Source organism: Lontra canadensis, unplaced genomic scaffold, assembly GCF_010015895.1.
Source record: "Lontra canadensis isolate GAN:19392208 unplaced genomic scaffold, GSC_riverotter_1.0 scaffold209, whole genome shotgun sequence".
Taxonomy (NCBI): Eukaryota; Metazoa; Chordata; class Mammalia; order Carnivora; family Mustelidae; genus Lontra; species Lontra canadensis.
In genome coordinates this window covers 322,934-342,712 of record NW_022631203.1, presented here as the reverse complement: position 1 = coordinate 342,712, position 19,779 = coordinate 322,934, and the positions used below count along the sequence as shown (strand labels likewise).

General features: G+C 35.0%; 2 protein-coding genes across 2 annotated transcripts in view; one reads left to right on the top strand and one right to left on the bottom strand.

The window, feature by feature from the left end:
• The window catches only part of LOC116861910 (MICOS complex subunit MIC27-like), a 552,532-nt gene that overhangs the window by 324,485 nt on the left and 208,268 nt on the right, over positions 1-19,779 (top strand). The window lies entirely within an intron of this gene.
• The window catches only part of POF1B (POF1B actin binding protein), a 100,814-nt gene that overhangs the window by 36,713 nt on the left and 44,322 nt on the right, over positions 1-19,779 (bottom strand). The window contains exon 7 of the mRNA XM_032848800.1: positions 3,386-3,516. Within this exon, the coding sequence (XP_032704691.1) occupies positions 3,386-3,516 (131 nt within the window). The remainder of the gene's footprint in view (positions 1-3,385; positions 3,517-19,779) is intronic.

Below are 19,779 nucleotides of genomic sequence, written 5' to 3'. Positions count from 1 at the left end.
GGCATCACAATTATGGGCTTCAAGTTATATTACAAAGCTGTAGTGATTAAAACATTATGGTACTGACACAAAAATGGGCAAATAGATGAATAGAACAGAATAGAAAACCCAGAAATGAACCCACAACTATATGGTAAGTTAATCTTCAATATAGCAGGAAAGAATATCCAGTGGGGGAAAAAAAGACAGTCTCTTCAAAAAATGGTATTGGGAAAACTGGAGAGCATCAGACAAAAAAAAAAAAAAAGAAAAGAAAATGAAACTGACCACTTTCTTGCACCAACCACAAAAAAAGGAAGTTCAAAATGCATTAAAGACCCAAGTTTGAGACCTGGAACCATAACAATCCTAGAGGAGAACACAGGTAACCTCTTTGACATTAGTCATAGCAACTTCTTTATAGAAATGAATCCCAAAGCAAGAGAAACAAAAGCAAAATTGAGGGTTTTTTTTTTTAATTGAACCATTTGGACTCATCAAAATAAAGCCTTCTGCAAAGCAAAGGAAACAATCAACAAAATAAAAGGCAGCCTACAGATTAGGAGAAGATATTTGCAAATGACATATCTGATAAATGTTTAGTACCCAAAATATGCAACGAACTTATGAAATTCAACACCCCAAAAATGAATAATCCAATGTAAAAATGGGCAGAAAACATCAAAAATAACCAAACTATGGAGAGAGTTCAAATGTCCATTGACTGATGAATGGATAAAGAAGATGTTCCACATATAATATTCCATGTATAATGCTCCATATATTGACAGATGAATGGATAAAGAAGAGGTGGTATATATAAAACGGAATATTACTCAGCCATAAAAAGAATGAAATATTGCCATTTACAATGACATTGTTGGAGCTAAATAGTATTATGCTAACGGAAATAAGTTAGTCAGAGAAAGACAAATACCATGTGAAAAGAGAGAGAGGGAAGCAGGCTCCCCGCTGAGCAGAGAGCCCAATGTGGGGCTTTATCCTAGAACCATGAGATCATGACCTGAGCTGAAGGCAAAGGCTTAACCCATTGAACCACCCAGGTGCCCCTTAAACTGACAACCTTCTAATAGAATGTCTAAATCACCAAAATTTTAAAAGACCCTCTCCACCGTGGAGTGTTTATTAATGTGCAGACACTACCTTTCTATTTCTTTTGTGTGTGTAGTACTTTAGGTACTCTAAGAATTAAATTCAAGGCTTTGTATTGCTTAATCACACATTTAAGTCATCTATGTATGTTTATCAAAACCCTCAATGAAAGAGTTGTTCCAAAACCACAGATTACACGTTTACTGGAATAATCATTATGAAATAACATAACTTCCTTTGCTCAGTTACTTTGTCTACTTCTAATTAGTATGAAACTAATACATTTGAAATATATTTAACTCTTATTCTATAACCCTTTATTGAGTAACAACTTTGTCAAATTCATGTGCTCTGAATCACAAATACTGTCTTACTTCATTTCCCCTTTCTTCTCCCCCTTCCTTTATGTTCATCTGTTTTCTTTCTTAAATTCCAATTATGAGCAAGATAATACAGTAGTTGTCTTTCTCTGACTGACTTATTTCACTTAATGTAATACACTCTAGCTCCATCCATGTCATTGCAAATGGCAAGTATGTGTGTGTGTGTGTGTGTGTGTGTGTGTGTGTGTATACACACACACACACCATGTCTTTTCTATCCATTCATCAGTCAATGGACATTTGGGCTCTCTCCATAGTTTGGTTATTGTTGATAATGGTGCTATAAACATTGGGATACATGTATCCTTCGTCTTCTGCCTATTTTTAATTGGATTATTTATTTTTTGTGTGCTGAGTTTCATAAGTTAACTATAACATATATGGTTACCAGAAGGGAGGTGGGGGGTGTTAAATAGGTGATGGGGATTAAGGAGGGCACTTGTGATGAGCACTAGGTGATGTATGGAAGTGTTAAAACACTATATTGTATACCCGAAACTAATGGTACACCATGTGTTAACTAACTGGAATTTAAATAAAAACTTTAAAAAATTAAAAAAAGACATTCATATAGTCCATAAATATTTATTGAGCACCACACTAAACTAGTCACCATGCTAAACACCAAGGAAACCAGGGTGAATAAAACAGCCCTCACAGAGCCCTCTGAATTCTGAGAGTAGTGAGTGTTATGTATTGGATGGAGTAGATAGTAGTAAAAAGAAACAATAAATAAAGAAGAGAGCTAGAGTACTCAAGAATTGGGATTTTGCTAAGTGGGAGGGACAATAAGATAAGAAGGTAAGGCACTTGAGGATGATAGTATGAGAATGGTTGCAGTCATGAATATGAAAGCAAGTAAAGTTAGAGAGAATGGAGCTAAACATGGAAAGAAAGGAGTGTAATAAATGGAGAGGAAAAAAGCTAGATAAGAGATTAAAGATCTTTAAGACACAGAAGAATCCAGTTAGTGAAGTGTAAATTAGAAAAAAATTCTACCAACATTCCTTTATCATACATATTCTGTATTTGTAGAGCTCTCCTAGAATTTGTCTTAGTTGGCCATACATAGGATGTGACTGTGTAGTAAAAGACAACTTTTATAACTTATGTAGCTTATGGAATTCATTTCATGATATAATATGCTCTCATCTATGCATGAACAATTGATGAATTATTTATGTGTATATATTTAAATATATGTAATTATTTAGTATATAATTATAAAACATACATATTTATATAAATATATAGATACTTATATAATTTATGTTTAATTTTTATAGGTAATGTAATATATTAAAATAATACATAACATTTTTTCTAATATATAACACTAAATGTATATTAAATTCTGGCCTTTGTACATTGAGCATAAATTAATGGAAGATGAATAGTGGTGTATTGACAATGGATTGCATCTTATATCATCAGTATAATATCTTATAACACGTCATAGTATGACATGCATTTTTTGAGCTCCCTGTCCAAGAGGTTGTATTTGGTATCAAAGTATGTTATGAAAGAAAGTTCACAGAATTCTTTACTGAACCTAAAAGGACTGGTAGGATCTCTTTTGATGATTTTCATGAAGAACATTAACTCTTAAAATAAGACATTTGATCAGATATGCTCATATAGTTATCCTCTTTCTCCATTAAAATACTAGAGTTTTGGGGCACTTGGCTGGCTCAGTCAGTGGAGAATGTAACTCTTGATCTTGGGGTTGTGAGTTTGAGTCCCTGTTGGGTGTAGACATTACTTAAAAATAAAACCTTAAAAAAATACTAGAGTTTTGCTGTGAACCCAAAACTGATGTAAAAAATAAAGTATATTAAAAAATACCAAAGTATCATAAAATGTTTGATAACTACAACATCAAGGCAAATGATATTATATATTTACAGTACCTTCCTCCAATTCTCTGCAAATGTTCTAATAAACAATAATACAGATCTGTATTTTTACGGCTTAGATCAGCAAGTAACTCTCCAAAATATTTGGGGTCCAACTTTTCAGGGCCATCCTCTTGAATTATCACCTGAAGAAAGCATCAAGCACCATTATAAACAACATTAAGTATTTCTAAGTTGATAGATGTCTTGATGTCAAATGAGAAAAAGTTACATAACCTATTAATACAAGTAACTCATTACAAAGACATCACATGAGCTAACCCACTAAATTTTCTTTACAACTGAGGTACACATTTTTCAATATGAGAGGAATTTAAAGGAAAAGCAACATTACAATAACATTTTCAATTTTATTTCACTAATCCAATTGATCTAATGAATGCAAAACTTGAATATTTTATATAAATATTTTATTTATAAATAAAATAATTTATATAAAATGTATATAATGCATATATTATATATAATATAAATATATATTATATATGCTATATATAGCATATATATATACACACACATAACAAGTTAATCAAAATCTCTAAATTGCCCATTATCACCACATGGCTTACTTTTCTGTTCCCTGTTGGAAAAGAACATGTGAATTATTTGAATTATACTGACATAAAATAATTAATTTTATTTGGACTTGCATCTTCTCAGTGAAAGGCAGCTTAATTTATTAGCATATATTAAAGTTAGATTAAATTAACCTTCTCAATTCAATATGTTTTTATGTATTTCTTCTTATATTCCCTCCAGTTATTATTTGGACTGATTATCTAGTCAATTTGACATGGGAAAGAGTAGCTAAGGGCCAAATGTAGATAAATAATAGACTTAAAAGACATTTGAAATCCTAAACACAAATTACTATGAACAGTGTCCTAAATAAGACCTATTCTATTGGCTTCATGTAATTTGGTACCAATCTTTTAAAAAATGATGATCACCTTGTTTTCCATCTCCAAAACACTACTTGCAGGTTAATAACTTAGATTGTATTCCATACTACCTTTGATATTGCATGTGGGACCAAAGTTGTCCTATAAATGCATTTATCCCTAAGTATATATATGACAAATGGACTTCAAATTTGACCACTATTGCTTCATTTTCAACCTTTCCTCTGAAGCAGACCCTAAAAAATCATGCATGCTGAGGCAAATGGAAGATTTGAAAATATTGCAAAGTAAACAAAGATGAGTTTTCATAACCATGTCTGTGATATGATAAGTCATTTTTAAAATAAAGATAAATTGGGGCATGTGGGTGGCACAGTCAGTTAAGCATCTGACTCTTGGTTTTGGCTCAGGTCATGATCTCAAGATTGTGAGATGGAGCCTCCTCATTGGGCTCCATGCTCAGTGCAGAGTATTGCTTAAGATTCTCTCCCTCACCCTCTGCCCTTTTAACACTCTCTCTCTAAAATAAAATAAATAAATCAGTAATATCTTAAAAAATAATGAGTAATACTTTTTTTGGCTCCAAAACATTTATTTTAGGAATTAAAATGCATATCATTAAATGAAATAACTTCCAGGAACAATATTTCATTCCATTTAGGCCATGACGTTTTTAAGAAAAAAGTTGTTTGGAAATTTGTCACATCATTTGAGGGTGAATTGATAGGAGAATGTCAATTTTACTAAACCAAAATTTTAAGGGAAGGAAAAACTTCAAAATATGCAACATTCACAATAAATATATTCAGCCCAAACATAATAAGGTATATAGAGGATATGAAGAAAATAAAGGGTTAGAGTGACTGCTCAAACTTCAAAACAAGATTTTAAAAGAATTCTTTAGGAAGACAATCCCATATAGATTTGTGTTAATGACAATAAAAATTGACACAAAAATCTGGTTGAAATAATTGGTAGATTACATTTTAGAAGTTGAACTCAAAACGTATATAAAATTTGCAAAAATTGTGAATCCTAAGCAAAAATTCTTTTTAGAAAACATGTTTCTAAAAAACTTTTCCATAAATTACAATCTGCAGGGCACAAATCAGTAAGTGCTATTATTAAATATGGTACTTCTGAATCTTATACACCAGACATTTGGATAAAAATCCTTTAAATTATAACAGCAGAGTAAACCAATGAATTTAACTGTTTTTGCTTTTTCTCGGTCTCACAGCAAATAATAGAGTGTACCTGATTGGAAAAACACTTCTAGGACAAAAAAATTACCTTTCTAACAAATGCTGTGCAACTGTTGACAGAAAACACACACACGGGGCGCCTGGGTGGCTCAGTGGGTTAAGCCTCTGCCTTTGGCCCAGGTCATGATATCAGGGTCCTGGGATCGAGCCCCGCATCAGGCTCTCTGCTCGGCAAGGGAGCCTGCTTCCCCCCTCTCTCTCTGCCTGCCTCTCTGCTTACTTGTGATCTCTCTCTGTCAAATAAATAAAATCTTAAAAAAAAAGAAAACCACACACACACACACACACACACACACACACACACAATGAAGGGCAAGAGTAAGTCAGAAATTGCAAGCATGTTCTATTAGTTGTGTGCATAGAAAGTAAATGCAGCTAAACATAATTCATAGAATAACAGGCTCTAAGTGAGGATATAGGATGCTGGCTGACCATCCTTTAGCCAAGGACAAATATTATGACATATAAGAGATTTTAGAACTATGTTATCAGGGGCACCTGGGTGGCTCAGTGGGTTAAAGCCTCTGCCTTCGGCTCAGGTCATGATCCCAGGGTCCTGGGATCGAGCCTCACATCGGGCTCTCTGCTCTGCAGGGAGCCTGCTTCCTCCTCTCTCTCTCTGCCTGCCTCTCTGCCTACTTGTGATCTCTGTCTGTCACATAAATAAATAAAATCTTAAAAAAAAGAACTATGTTATCAGGATATTCAAGAAAAACATGATAGCACTCATACATGTTAAAAAGGCTGACTGATCACATGAAAATAGTTTATTTGCAGAAAGCGGCTAAAGAAATCACCAATTACGTATGCCAGAGGTGCAAATATTGTTCACATGATACCTGCTGTGAAGATGCTATCATTCTAATGCAGAAAAAATGCTAAATTATTGTTCATGTGACATAAGCTTAGATGCAGATGAAAATTCAGAGGTAATTTTGTTATCTGGAAAACCAGACATAGAAAGATATTTCTTTTTTTTTCTTTCTTCCTTCCTTTCTTTCTTTCTCTCTCTTTTTAATTTTTTTATTTATTTGTCAGAGAGAGAGAGAGAGCACAAGTAGGGAAAGCAGCAGTCAGAGGGAGAAGCAGGCTTCTTGCTGAGCAAGGAGCCCAATACAGGACTTGATCCCAGGTCCCTGGGATCATGACCCAAGCTGAAGGTAGATGCCTAACCAACTGAGCCACCCAGATATCCTATGACAAATTTTTCTTAAGTGATGGTATTAAGTTGAAAATAAAGAAAATATCAGAATGTTTTAGTTTGTGGGACCATTTTTATAAATTATAATTACTGATTCAATCTTCAATCCAGAAACTGAAGAGGAGAGAGTTCTTTTAGTTACTATCAAAGAGAAAAGTTCAATAACACTGTAAGACCATCAGTGGTACCATATACTAGAGCTAGGTAAAAATATGTTTTTCTTCATCAATCTAACTTGAGAGAGAACATCTATTTAGTACTGCAAAATGTAACTACATTTTGGTAACCACAAAAGCAAGTTGATCACAGACTGAATTTTTGTTTCTATGTTATAATAATACTGAAGTTGTAATGATAATTTACAATTTTAAACAAATCAAGATTTATTCTTATTTCTTAGAAGTTAATTATATGATGGGAATACTCATCTTAGATATTTACTGAATAGCAACTTCCATTAAGCAGTTAACCATAATGTGTATTTGCTACATTCTAAACTCCACAGGAAAGCTATATTGAGAAAGTTTGTTTTCCTAGTAGCCAAATATATCCAATGTGAAAAAAATTAAAATCCAGTTACAAAGAAATAGCAAGTTCAATAACAAGGATTATCATTTATCACTCTTGAGACTGGCAATAATTTCTAAACCGTAATAATCCGTATACAGAAATAGATAAAGATATGATAAGATGGCCATTCTCTTATGTTGCCAATACTTTTTAAAAAGCAATTTAATGATTCATATCAAGTATCTGTATCAATGTTATATAGTTTGGAACAGTAATTTCTCTTCTAGGAGTCTACACTACACATATCTCAGAGTTGTAGATAAAAATGTAATAGATTATTATGCTTGCATTACTTCCAGAGGCAAAAATAAAAGAACAATGGTTACATCTATGATGAAATATTAATTGTCTATAAAATTATGTCTTGATAAGTGTGTGTATATATTTATATATAAAGGCTACAAGGACTTCATTAATGGATTAATCACATTATTTTTTGGTGATGGAATTGTAGTTTTTTCCTGTAGTTTATGCTTATGTGTATAGTTCCAAACGTTTCACAAAGAACATGTATAGAAAAAACTCACTTCAATGAACAGAGAAATAAAATGAGGATTTTGAACAGTAAGTCAATCACCTGCTTTGTGTCTGTCTCTCTTTTCACAAAAGTGCAAAGATGATAATAGGTGGAACTACTGGTTTTCACATTAAAAGTTCTCTTTAGATCAATGTTATCAAAAAGAGTTAGAGGTGGTGGTGGTGGTAGACTTGTAATTTTGGCAGATCTCTCTTTTCCCATAAACAGTGCTTCCTTTCCAGTTGTTATATGCCACATTTCCCCCCATTAGTTCTTTTATTTTTCTGTAATTTCAGCGACTTTTTATACCTTATTTCTGTCTTTCTTTTTTCTGCTGCCTGCCCTGCCAGAGCACTGAAATAAGGTTCATTTTCTTTGGGCTGTTGGTGCCCCTCTCCCATACCTCTTAAACCTGCCAAATAAGAGTTTTTCCAAGTTCTTTATTTTCTGAGTGTGTGGATTCTTTCCATTCTGTCCTTATTTCCTCTGCCAAACTGCTGATTTCTCCTCTGTTATATAGCTTCTCTTATCTGTGAAGTGATATCCCTTTCTTCTAGAAACTGTAGCAATCTTAGCTTTCATTGGCTTTTGTAATCTTCCTTTAAAACGTAAGCTTCCACGTTAAGACTTTATCTCAGCTTGCCAGCATTCACTACCTTTCTTTTCTGGATACTTTAAATATAAAAGCTCTAAGGACCAGGAGCCCAGTCAGGAACTGGAGCACAGACAGTGAAGGCCCTGGGCCCTGGCCCACCAGCTTCCCAACAGCTGTTTGTGTGCCTGCGGGGCAGCCATTGCTGAGCTGCCATCACTCTGAGTCATACTTTTTGATATATCCCATAGTATCTAGCCCAATACTTCTTGAACACCCTTTTAGTTAGTTGCTCAGTAAATAATCGTTGAATTGAAAGAAGTCATCTACCTACCTGGTTAGAAGTGATCCCAAATGCTAGCTGATTCTGGAAAGATTTCTTTTAGAGGTTTCTTAAAGAAGCTGACCGAGAATGGTTAAAGACAAAAAGAACATAGGTAGCACTTCCTCCAGAATGTCATGGTGATGCCTTACATTCTCTTCCTAAGGGTAGGTTAAGTCTGATTGCAGCAACTAAACTGGATTACTTGCTGAGTTAGACTGACATTTGAGTTTTACCCAGATTTCTAGAACTTGGCAGTCAGCTCTTTAGTGGTAGACCCCTCTCAGGAAATGAAGATCAAATTAGGCAACTCTTTATTCAAAATAATCAAAAATATGTTTTTATTTCAAGTTTTACACATACATTTCTCCCATATGAAACCTGAAGCGTCTATATATGTTTACCAAACTGGGAGTGGCTTAAAAACACGTTTTCCAATATGACTTTAAAGTTCAAGGTTAACTGGATATAAGGAAAATCTAGTTGTCATGTCAGTGTCATTCTACAAACTTCAGGTTAGTTCATTGCTGTAAGTGGACAGATAGATAAGCTCTCCCTGTCTCTCTGTGTGTCCCTTCCAAAGCTATAACTTTCCCAAGTAGAAGAGGGCATTTCATTAGCCAATAATATTCAAGAGCTAAGCTCCCATTAGAATCTCTAAACAACTAATTTGATACCTGATATTAGTATTTTGCATATTTTCCTCTTAGTTTCTTATAATCCCCTGTGAAATATAATGCTTTGAAAATATTATTTTTCCTTTCAATATGATTCATTTCACAGAGTTATTTCATGATTTCAAACTGTCTTAAAATATTTCTTTCTTAGGGGTGGTTCAAGATGGTGGAGGAGTAGATCTAAATTTTTTCTTGTCCCGGGAATTCAGCTAGATAGCTATCAAACCATTCTGAACACCTACAAACTCAACAAGAGATTGAAGAAAAGAATAGCAGCAACTCTATGAACAGAAAAATGACCACTTTCTGCAAGGTAGGACATGTTGAGAAGTAAACCTGAGGTGATATATGGGAAGATAGGGCATGGGGGAGGGAACTTCCCTCAGCCAGCTACTATCAAGTGATAGAGCAGTAGGGCACAAAATCAGGACTTTAATAAGTCTGCTCCACTGAGGAACATCACTCTGGTAGCTAAGTAGGGGGTGGAACCTTAGCTAGGACAGTGTGGTCTCAGAACACTTGGGGTCACAGAAAGACTAGGGTTCCCTGAGTGTGGCAGGTTCTCCCAGGTGTCAGAGCTTGGAAGTTGGCTGTGAAGAGTGAGCCAAGGAGTAGCCATAAAGCAGGATCCACACTATTGGGTGACTGCCTCGCAAGCAGAGGTCCAAAAAGCATCAGATCTGGGGAGACTCCTCTTCCTCTCCTGAGAGGAGCAGCTTGGGGGCACACTGCAGGTATCTGCTAGATTTGGAGACTCCAAACAGGGCCATGTGCCAGAAATAGAAATGCTTGTTCACAGGCTGGGTGAGCACAGAGTGCAGGCAGAAACCAGGGAGACAGGAGTGATTGACTACTTTTCTATGAGGGCTCACTGAGGAGTGGGGCTCTGAGATTTCAGCACTGGGGCCAGAGATTGGGAGGTCACCATTTTCATTTTATTCCTCTAAAGTTATGTGGAAAGCCTTCAGGGAACAAAAGATACAGAGAGGGGTGCCTGGGTAGCTCAGATCATTAAGCAACTGCCTTTGGGAAAAAATATACAGTGGAAAAAAGTCTCTTCAATAAATGGTGCTGGGAAAACTGGACAGCTATACGTAGTAGAATGAAACTCGACCATTCTCTTACACCGTACACAAAGATAAACTCAAAATGGATAAAAGACCTCAACATGAGACAGGAATCCATCAAAATCCTAGAGGAGGACATAGGCAGTAACCTCTTTGATATCAGCCACAGCAGCTTCTTTCAAGATATGTCTCCAAAGGAAAAGGAAACAAAAGTGAAGATGAACTTTTGGGACTTCATTAAGATCAAAAGCTTCTGCACAGCAAAGAAAACAGTCAAGAAAACAAAGAGACAACCCACGGAATGGGAGAAGATATTTGCAAATGACAGTACAGACAAAAGATTGATATCCAGCATCTATAAAGAACTCCTCAAACTCAACACACACAAAACAGACCATCATATTAAAAAATGGGCAGAAGATATGAACAGACACTTCTCCAATGAACACATACAAATGGCTATCAAACACATGAAAAATGTTCATCATCACTAGCCATCAGGGAGATTCAAATTAATACCACATTGAGATACCACCTTACACCACTTAGAATGGCCAAAATTAGCAAGACAGGAAACAACGTGTGTTGGAGAAGATGTGGAGAAATGGGAACCCTCTTCCACTGTTGGTGGGAATGCAAGTTGGTGCAGCCACTTTGGAGAACAGTGTGGAGATTCCTCAAGAAATTAAAAATAGAGCTTCCCTATGACCCTGCCATTGCACTCCTGGGCATTTACCCCAAAGATACAGATGTAGTGAAAAGAAGGGCCATCTGTACCCCAATGTTTATAGCAGCAATGGCCATGGTCGCCAAACTGTGGAAAGAACCAAGATGCCCTTCAACGGATGAATGGATAAGGAAGATGCGGTTCATATATGCTATGGAGTATTATGCCTCCATCAGAAAGGATGAATACCCAACTTTTGTAGCAACATGGACGGGACTGGAAGTGATTTTGCTGAGTGAAATAAGTCAAGCAGAGAGAGTCAACTGTCCTATGGTTTCACTTATTTGTGGAGCATAACAAATAACATGGAGGACAAGGGGAGATGGAGAGGAGAAAGGAGTTGAGGGAAATTGAAAGGGGAGGTGAACCATGAGAGACTATGGACTCTGAAAAACAATCTGAGGGTTTCGAAGGGGCGGGGTGTGGGAGGTTGGGGGAACCAGGTGGTGGGTATTAGAGAGGGCACGGATTGCATGGAGCACTGGGTGTGGTGCAAAAACAATGAATACTGTTACGCTGAAAAGAAATAAAAAATTAAAAAAAAAAAAGAAAGCAACTGCCTTCGGCTCAAATTATGAACTCCAGGTCCTGGGATTGAGCCCCACATTAGGTTCTCAGCTCAGAGGGGCCCCTGGTTCTCCCTCTCTCTCTGCCTCTCCCCCTGCTGGTGCTCTCTCTGTCTCTGTCTCTCTCTGACAAAACAAGTAAATAAAAAATCTGAAAAAAAAAATCTACAGAAAGCAAACCAGAGCAGATTACTTAGCCTGACCCCGGGCAAGGGTGGTGCAATTCTACTTGGACCAAAGACATTTGAGAATCAATGCAATAGGCCCATCCAGCCAAGATCAAGTTTACCAATCAGTGAGAACTGCAAAATTCCAGTACTAGGAGAATACAGCTGATGGAATTCATGGCTTTTTTTACTATGATTTTTTGTCTTTCAACTTTAATTTTTAAAATTTTCTTTACTTTTATTCTTATCTTATTCTTTTTTTAAATTTTTCTTCTTTCCTTTTAAACCAACTTATGAATTTTTAAATTTTTTTATTTTCATTTTTACAGTCATATTCTATCCCTTCATTGTATTTAACCTTATTTTTTCTACACACACACACACACACATATATGCATGTGTATATATATATACATACATATATGTATATATGTGTGTGTGTGTATATATATATATATATATATATATATTCTTTCTCTAAAATTTTGGTATGCACTTTCTTCTAAAAGACCAAAATAGACTGAAATCTAGTGTATGACACTGTTCTATTCACCCGACTGATTACATCCTCTTTTTAAAAATTTTTCTTCTTTCTTTTTTCAACCAACTTCTTATCTTATCAATTTCTTTTTTAAAATCTTCTTAAATTTTTATTTTTACAGTCATATTCCATCCCTTCATTGTATTTACCCTTATTTTTGTATATATATGTTCTTCTTTCTTTAAAATTTTAGGATGCAGATTCTTATAACAGACCAAAATACACCCAACATCTAGTGTATGACTCTGTTCTATTCACCAGCCTGATCATATTATTTTTTTTTCTTTTCCCCTCAGTTTTGGGTCTCTTCTGATGTGTTTAGTGTGTATTTCTCTGGGGTTATTGTTACACTTTTTTAGCATTTTGTTCTCCCTTTCATCTATTGTTCTCTAGAGTGCCAGGGATCTAATCAACATGGACATTAGTAAGATGTCAGAACTAGAGTTCAGAATAACAATTATAAATATACTAGCAGGGCTTGAAAAAAGCATAGAAGACACTAGAGAATCTCTTTCTGGAGAACAATATCTCATCAAGTCAAAATTTAAAAAGGCTATTAATGAAGAGCAATCAAAAATAGAGGCTCTAACTGGTAGGATAAATGAAGCAGAAGAGAGAATTAGTGATATAGAAGACCAAATGATGGAGGATAAAGAAGCTGAGAAAAAGAGAGATTAACAATTACTGGATCATGAGGGGTGAGTTCGAGAGATAAATGATACCATAAAGCAAAACAGTATCAGAATAATTGCAATCCCAGAAGAAGAAGAAAGAGAGAGAGGGGCAGAAGGTATATTTCAGGAAATTATAGCAGAGAATTTCCCTAATTTGGAAAAGGGAACAAGCATCAAAACCCAGGAGGCACAGAGAATCCCCCTCAAAGTCAATAAAAAATAGGTCTACACCCTGTCATCTAATAGTAAAACTTACAAGTCTCAGTGACAAAGAGAAAATCCTGAAAGCATCTCAGGACAAGAGGTCTGTAACCTACAATGGTAGAAATACTAGATTGGCAGCAGACCTCTCCACAGAGACCTGGTAGGCCAGAAAGGATTGGCTTGATATATTCAGGGTACTAAATGAGAAAAATATTCAGCCAAGAACACTTTATCCAGCTAGGTTGTCATTGAAAATAGAAGGAATGAGAAAAATCTTCTAGGACAAACAGAAACTAAAAGAATCTGTTCTCACCAAGCCAGCCCTACAAGAAATACTGAAAGGGGTCCTCTAAGCAAAGAGATCCCCCAAATAATGTAGACCAGAAGGAACAGAGACAATATACAGTAGCAGTCACCTTACTGGCAACACAATGGCACTAAGTTCATAGCTTTCAATAGTTACCCTGAATGCAAATGGGCTAAATGCCCCAATCAAAAGACACCGGGTATCAGAATAGATAAAACAAAATAAATAAGACCCATCAATATGCTGTCTGTAAGAAACTCATTTTAGACCCAAAGACACCTCCAGATTTATTTTGAGAAATGATAATAACTAATATATATTTAGTCCTTACTATGTGCCAGATATTGTGCTATGAGCTCTACATAAATATTAGATGAAGTGATACTTTCTTATAACCACTACATAATATTGTCTCCCCAGATGAACTCTTATATTTGCTTTACAACTACTTTAGAATTATATTCTTCCTAACTGCATTATTTTGGAGTTTATCTAGGCTAGGACTTGAAACAGTAGGAGTTTGATTTTATTAGTGTGAAACTTTTCAAAATATGTCTGAATTTCAGGTAATAAATTTTAATCAGTCTGAGAAAAGAAAAGGTAAGAGCATTAGAATTGAAGAAGAGGTTCTTTTATTAAAAATAGAGCTACCCTATGATCCTGCAATTGCAATCCTGGGAATTTACCCCAAAGATACAGATGCAGTGAAAAGAAGGGCCATATATACCCCAATGTTCATAGCAGCAACAGCTGCAATCACCAAACTGTGGAAAGAGCCAAGATGCCCTTCAACAGACGAATGGATAAAGAAGATATGGTCCATATATACAATGAAATAGTAGGCCTCCATCAGAAAGAATGAATACCCTACTTTTGTATCAACATGGATGGGACTGGAGGAGATTATACTGAGTGAAATAAGTCAAGCAGAGAGATTCAATTATCATATGGTTTCACTTACTTGTGGAGCATAAGGAATAACATGGAGCACATTAGAAGGAAAGTGAATTGGAAATTGGAGGGGGAGATGAACCATGAGAGACTGAGGACTCTAAGAAAAAAAAACTGAGGGGTTTGGAAGGGAGGGGAGTGGGGGGGATGGAAGAGCCTGGTGATGGGTATTAAGGAGGGCACATATTGCATGGAGCACTAGGTATGGTGCACAAATAATGAATCTTGGAACACTGAAAAAATAACATTTTAAAAAATAAGGTATATATATCATCAAAAGAAGGAAGAAAAAGAGGTTCTTTTGGCAAAAAAAAATGTCAGGATGGAAAAGCAGTAAACAAAATATCACTCTTTTGTGTGTATATTTCTTGTCAGTTTTGTACAGTCTATGATTTATATTAACATTTGAGTAATACTCAGTAAAAACCAAAACCCAGTTGGATTAAAAAGATTGGAGGGATAGGATGGATAGAAGTGAGATTCTCATATAGTGTTAAGATTTTACAGAACTATGCTTAACAATAAGTTGAAATTTCCTAACCCTGGACTGTGATGTGCTAGTTAGAAATATTTTCTATTACTAAATCACAGGTCCTTGAAGCTCCTTAGCATTATTTGAACTGTTTTAATGTATGTTGTGTCATATCTTTTAGAGTTGGTTCAAATCCATGTTCTCTTTGCTTTGAAAAGCCAAGATAAGGAGCCTCCCAAGAAAACAAGGATTTGGGGATCAGAATAATGGTAGTTCTTATGGTTGGAGGTTTTCTCTGTGATAAATATTGAATTGATAGGATACTTGAGATATAGGTATACCCATAACTACTCATCTGCCTGATGAATGAAAATGATCTTAAATGTTAATCTTAGATAATAGCTTTAGGTTTTAACATATAAACAAGGCAGGAATACAAGCTTTGCCAAAGAATAGTTGTTCCCAGGTAACAAAAGATGTGATATTTCTCCAAAAAATTACAAAAATATTTAAAGACTCTGTAGCAAGCATCAATCAATTACCTTCAATCAGATTATTATTTGACTGTAATAATGGTGGGCAGTCCAACTTCTTATGTCTGATTTCAGGTTAAAAAAACAAACAACAACCCTTTGATTAGAACTTCTGCCACAAACCCAAGGCCAAGCAATAATAGTTAGGAGTGAAACCAGAGGCAGATTAGCATTCATTTTTCAGAAAATCTGCAGAAAGTAAGTACCTTATAAAGGGAAACCATGGGCCTTACCTTACTCCTGCCTTGGAAGTTTTTGTCCTCGTTCCATTTTGGGGTTTTGCTTATTATTTGTAGTCATGATATTCCAGGAGTGGAAATTTCTTGCTAGCATCTACATTATATAAATTTTGATATTCAAAAATGATACTTTTAACCATATTTAAAAAGTTCATTGTGGTGATTATAGAGCCCCTGCAGATAGTAGACATATAGTGGATTTCAGCTGAGCCATCTATATTTTCTTGCCTGGTGCCCCTTAAGCTTAATGACACACATTTGTGAGAATGCTGCTCAGAACTAGGGATAGTTTGTGATCAAGGCATAAAACATAATCCACTAGTACAGAGCATTGGCTTAATTATATTTATTTCCAAAGTGTAACTGGCTTAAGTGTGTACATTTTTCATTTACTTAGAAGGGTTGCTTAGCAGATTATAAGGTACTTTAAGTGTCATGTTATCTAAAAGTGATTATATATAAATATCTAACCCTTCAAAAGGTCATGAACATCTTAAGTAACAAGATCTGCTGTGTTTAGACCTTACTGAATAGTAACTCTTTGCTACATGATAATGGAAAATGTCAATATTAATAAAAGGTTGCGATATATAGATCATTATCTTGCAAAGCTCATAATGATATAGTGACATTTATAGATAAATAATGTTACTGATTCATTAATTTTGCTTTGATTTGGGACATTTAATAGCTGTCAGACTGAAGACATAGTTAATCCTGGTGAAATTAAATGCATTTTAGCTACATCATTTGGCTAATAAGGTAAAAAAATTCATTGGTCTTGTCCTATGTTTTACCACAAGAAGAAATCCTAGCAGGATAAAAAGTGTCAGAATTTTAGGTTCTGAAAATCCTCACTTCTATTTTAATCTCCATAGATACTTTAATAAAGAAAAGTTGCATTATAGAGTTCCTAATATGTAGAAAGTTTTCAATAAATGTTGACAGTGAATTGAATGTATTATATAACAATCACAATTCTAAAATAAGACTTTACTCATAACAACAGTTTTGTACTTGACATAAAAGCTTAATTTAAATTTCTGTGTGAGTAAACATAGGCAGTAAAATGTTGAAAGAATGGAAATTGGAGGCAGAAGTGGGGCTTCCACTTCCTAGTTGGAGGTTAAGTATATTTTTTACCTCAACTCCAACTATAAAATGTAGATAATTTAGGACCTATTTTATCAAATTACTGGAGATATCACATTTTTTGGCAAATTGTCAAACCATCATACAAATTAATGGTTTTATTTAACCTAAGGCAAATGGACAATTGGCTATTTGAATAGTAGGAGTAGAAGACCCTTGTAAATTTTCTACAAAACTCTCAGCTGCCCGAGAGTAGAGACACTGTCTTTATATCTTTCCTTAATTTCACCATATAGGGTAGTACCTGAATATAGTAGATACTAAGTAAACATTTGTTGCAAGGTAAATAGTAAGAAAGTTGTTTGCAATAAAGGATGAAGTTGGGGCTGAATATTAAGTATGATAGATGGAAAAGCAGTAGCTGAAAGAGGCGCTTTAACAAAGCACACTGAACATGGACTTTAGTGAAACTTAATGAAGGTTGTCCTTACTCCTTTTTGGTGTGTGTGTGTACATTTTGACATTAAATGTTATAAAATAAGATGATTTTTTCACTCCCAATCAAGTGAAAAAAAAGTAAGTGGTTTAGATTGTCATTTTATAATGAATACAGTGATTGAATTTATAATATTTTGTGAAAGCTTACATTATTCTTTCTGACTAGAAAATAAAATATTTAATGTTTTCCTCTAATACAAGTGACTATCAAGAATTCATGAAGCTTTTTCTCATGGACAATGGAAACTTTGTCACTAATCAGGTTCCCCCCAACCTTTTTTCCCCCCTGTGGTTTTGAGGAAGCTCAGAGTGATGTTTTTAGCCCATTTTTACCAATGACATGGAAGTCTGAGGTCTCCATGTCTGTGTACTCTCTTTTTCTTCTGGTTGTTTTTCTTCATTATATTTACATTGTCCATGATATCTTTTTCTATTCTATTACCTCTTATTTGTTCTCTTAAGCTACATAAAAATTTTTTTTGTAATGAAGTGGGATATATACCAAAGAAATTAATTTTAAATGAATGTGTATTTTTTAGTACATAACTTCTTGGTAACATTTTTGCTGGTACTTTTTGTCCTTTCCATTTCTCTGTCATTTCTATATCCTGTCATTTTTAGTATATAATTTATTCAAGAAATGGAACCACATCTTTATGTAAGGTAAGCCATTGGAGGAACTTCTTCTTTTAGAAGAGGTAAGATATGTAACTAAGTAACTTTAATGTAAGGAGTAGATTGAGTAATTAGTAAGGGCTAGAAAGAGAGTCACAGACCAAATACTAAGGGAGTTATAAGAAGGAAACTTAACTTTCAGCCATATGAAGGAGGTTATACATAGGAAGAATCTTCAGACTATGACAACTGATTAGGTTTAGAGTGGCAAAGGAGAAGGAAACTAAAAATAACACTGAATTCTAAGCTTTGTGATTAGGACACTGGAAATATTAATGTAAATAGGGGACATAGAATGAAAAAATTATGGAGTCTGTTGGAGGTGACTGTGGAACAGCCAAGTAGAAATGTCAACTAGTCCCTTAAAATGATGAAGTAGAGCTGAGGAAGAAAGTTTTGGAAGTTGTTCATATAAAGATAATCACGTGCAGGTGTACATAAGAATGTTGCAGAAGTCAAGATTTTATATCATATATAGTCAAGGGAGAGGGGGTAGAGAAAGGAGAAGGAAACCATGGATGGGTCCTTGCGGAAGATCACCTGATGAAACAAGAGAAGCCTGAGAACAAGCCTTAGAAGCAGCAGTACAGTATAATGGGAAGAAAAAAAAAATCAAGAATAAGATGGATCAATGATGTCACATGCTATAGGGCTGGAATAAGATAAAAACCAAAAAAAGGAAATAAAATTTGCAACTTGGAGGTCAATAAAAGCATTTTTAGGAGTAGGTTGAAACTAGAATCTGCTTTTCAAAGTGTTAAGGAATGTGTGGGTACTGAGAAAATGGCCATAGTGAGCATGCTTTCCTCCTTCAGGAATTTTGCATGTTGAAGGGAATGAAAACATAAGTCAGTAGAATGGTAGAGTTACTAAGGGAGTCACTTTAAAGACATGATTAATTCTTAATTCTTGAAAATAAAAAGAATTAGAAGTTTGCTGAAAATGCAGAAAAAAAATCAGTGAACTGGGGCATTGAAGGAGTTTTCATAGTGAATTCAAATTGTGATTTTTGGACCAATAGTATTAGGATAATCAGAGAACTTGGAAGTGCAAATTATCCAGTCACAGCAATCTCTACTTAAACAAGCCCTCCAGCTGATTACGGTGCACAATAAAATTTGAGTTCCACTGGCCATTCTCAGTAGAAGGTAAAATCACCTGCAAAGAGAGAAGAGCAGTGGAACCCAGAATATGAGGAGGGTCGGAAAGATAAGGATTAGGTATTGACGACTGCGGTAGTAAGTCTATTAGAGTGATTTAAAAGAATGTCTAGCAAAAGAGGGAGCCCAGTAAGATAGAGACAATCTGTTTTAGACAAAATTGGCTTAGTTTGTGGACTTTCTCTAAGTCACAAAGAAGTCAAAATCTAGGGGCAGAGAAAGTGGATGGTAGCTACCCAAAGTAAGGAATCAGCAAAATGATGACAGTAATTAGAGAAGACAACACAGATTTTAAGGGTTCATAGAAAAAGCATTGTTAGATTGAATAACAGTGGAGTCCAGCCTGGCTTGGAAATGAGGGCTGGAGAGCTTAATGAGGGTGAGGTTCAGTAGGAATGAGGAAGTAAGAAATGAAGTAAGAAAGTGATGATAAGAGAAACAGATATTAAATAGTTTCAACTGATGAGTT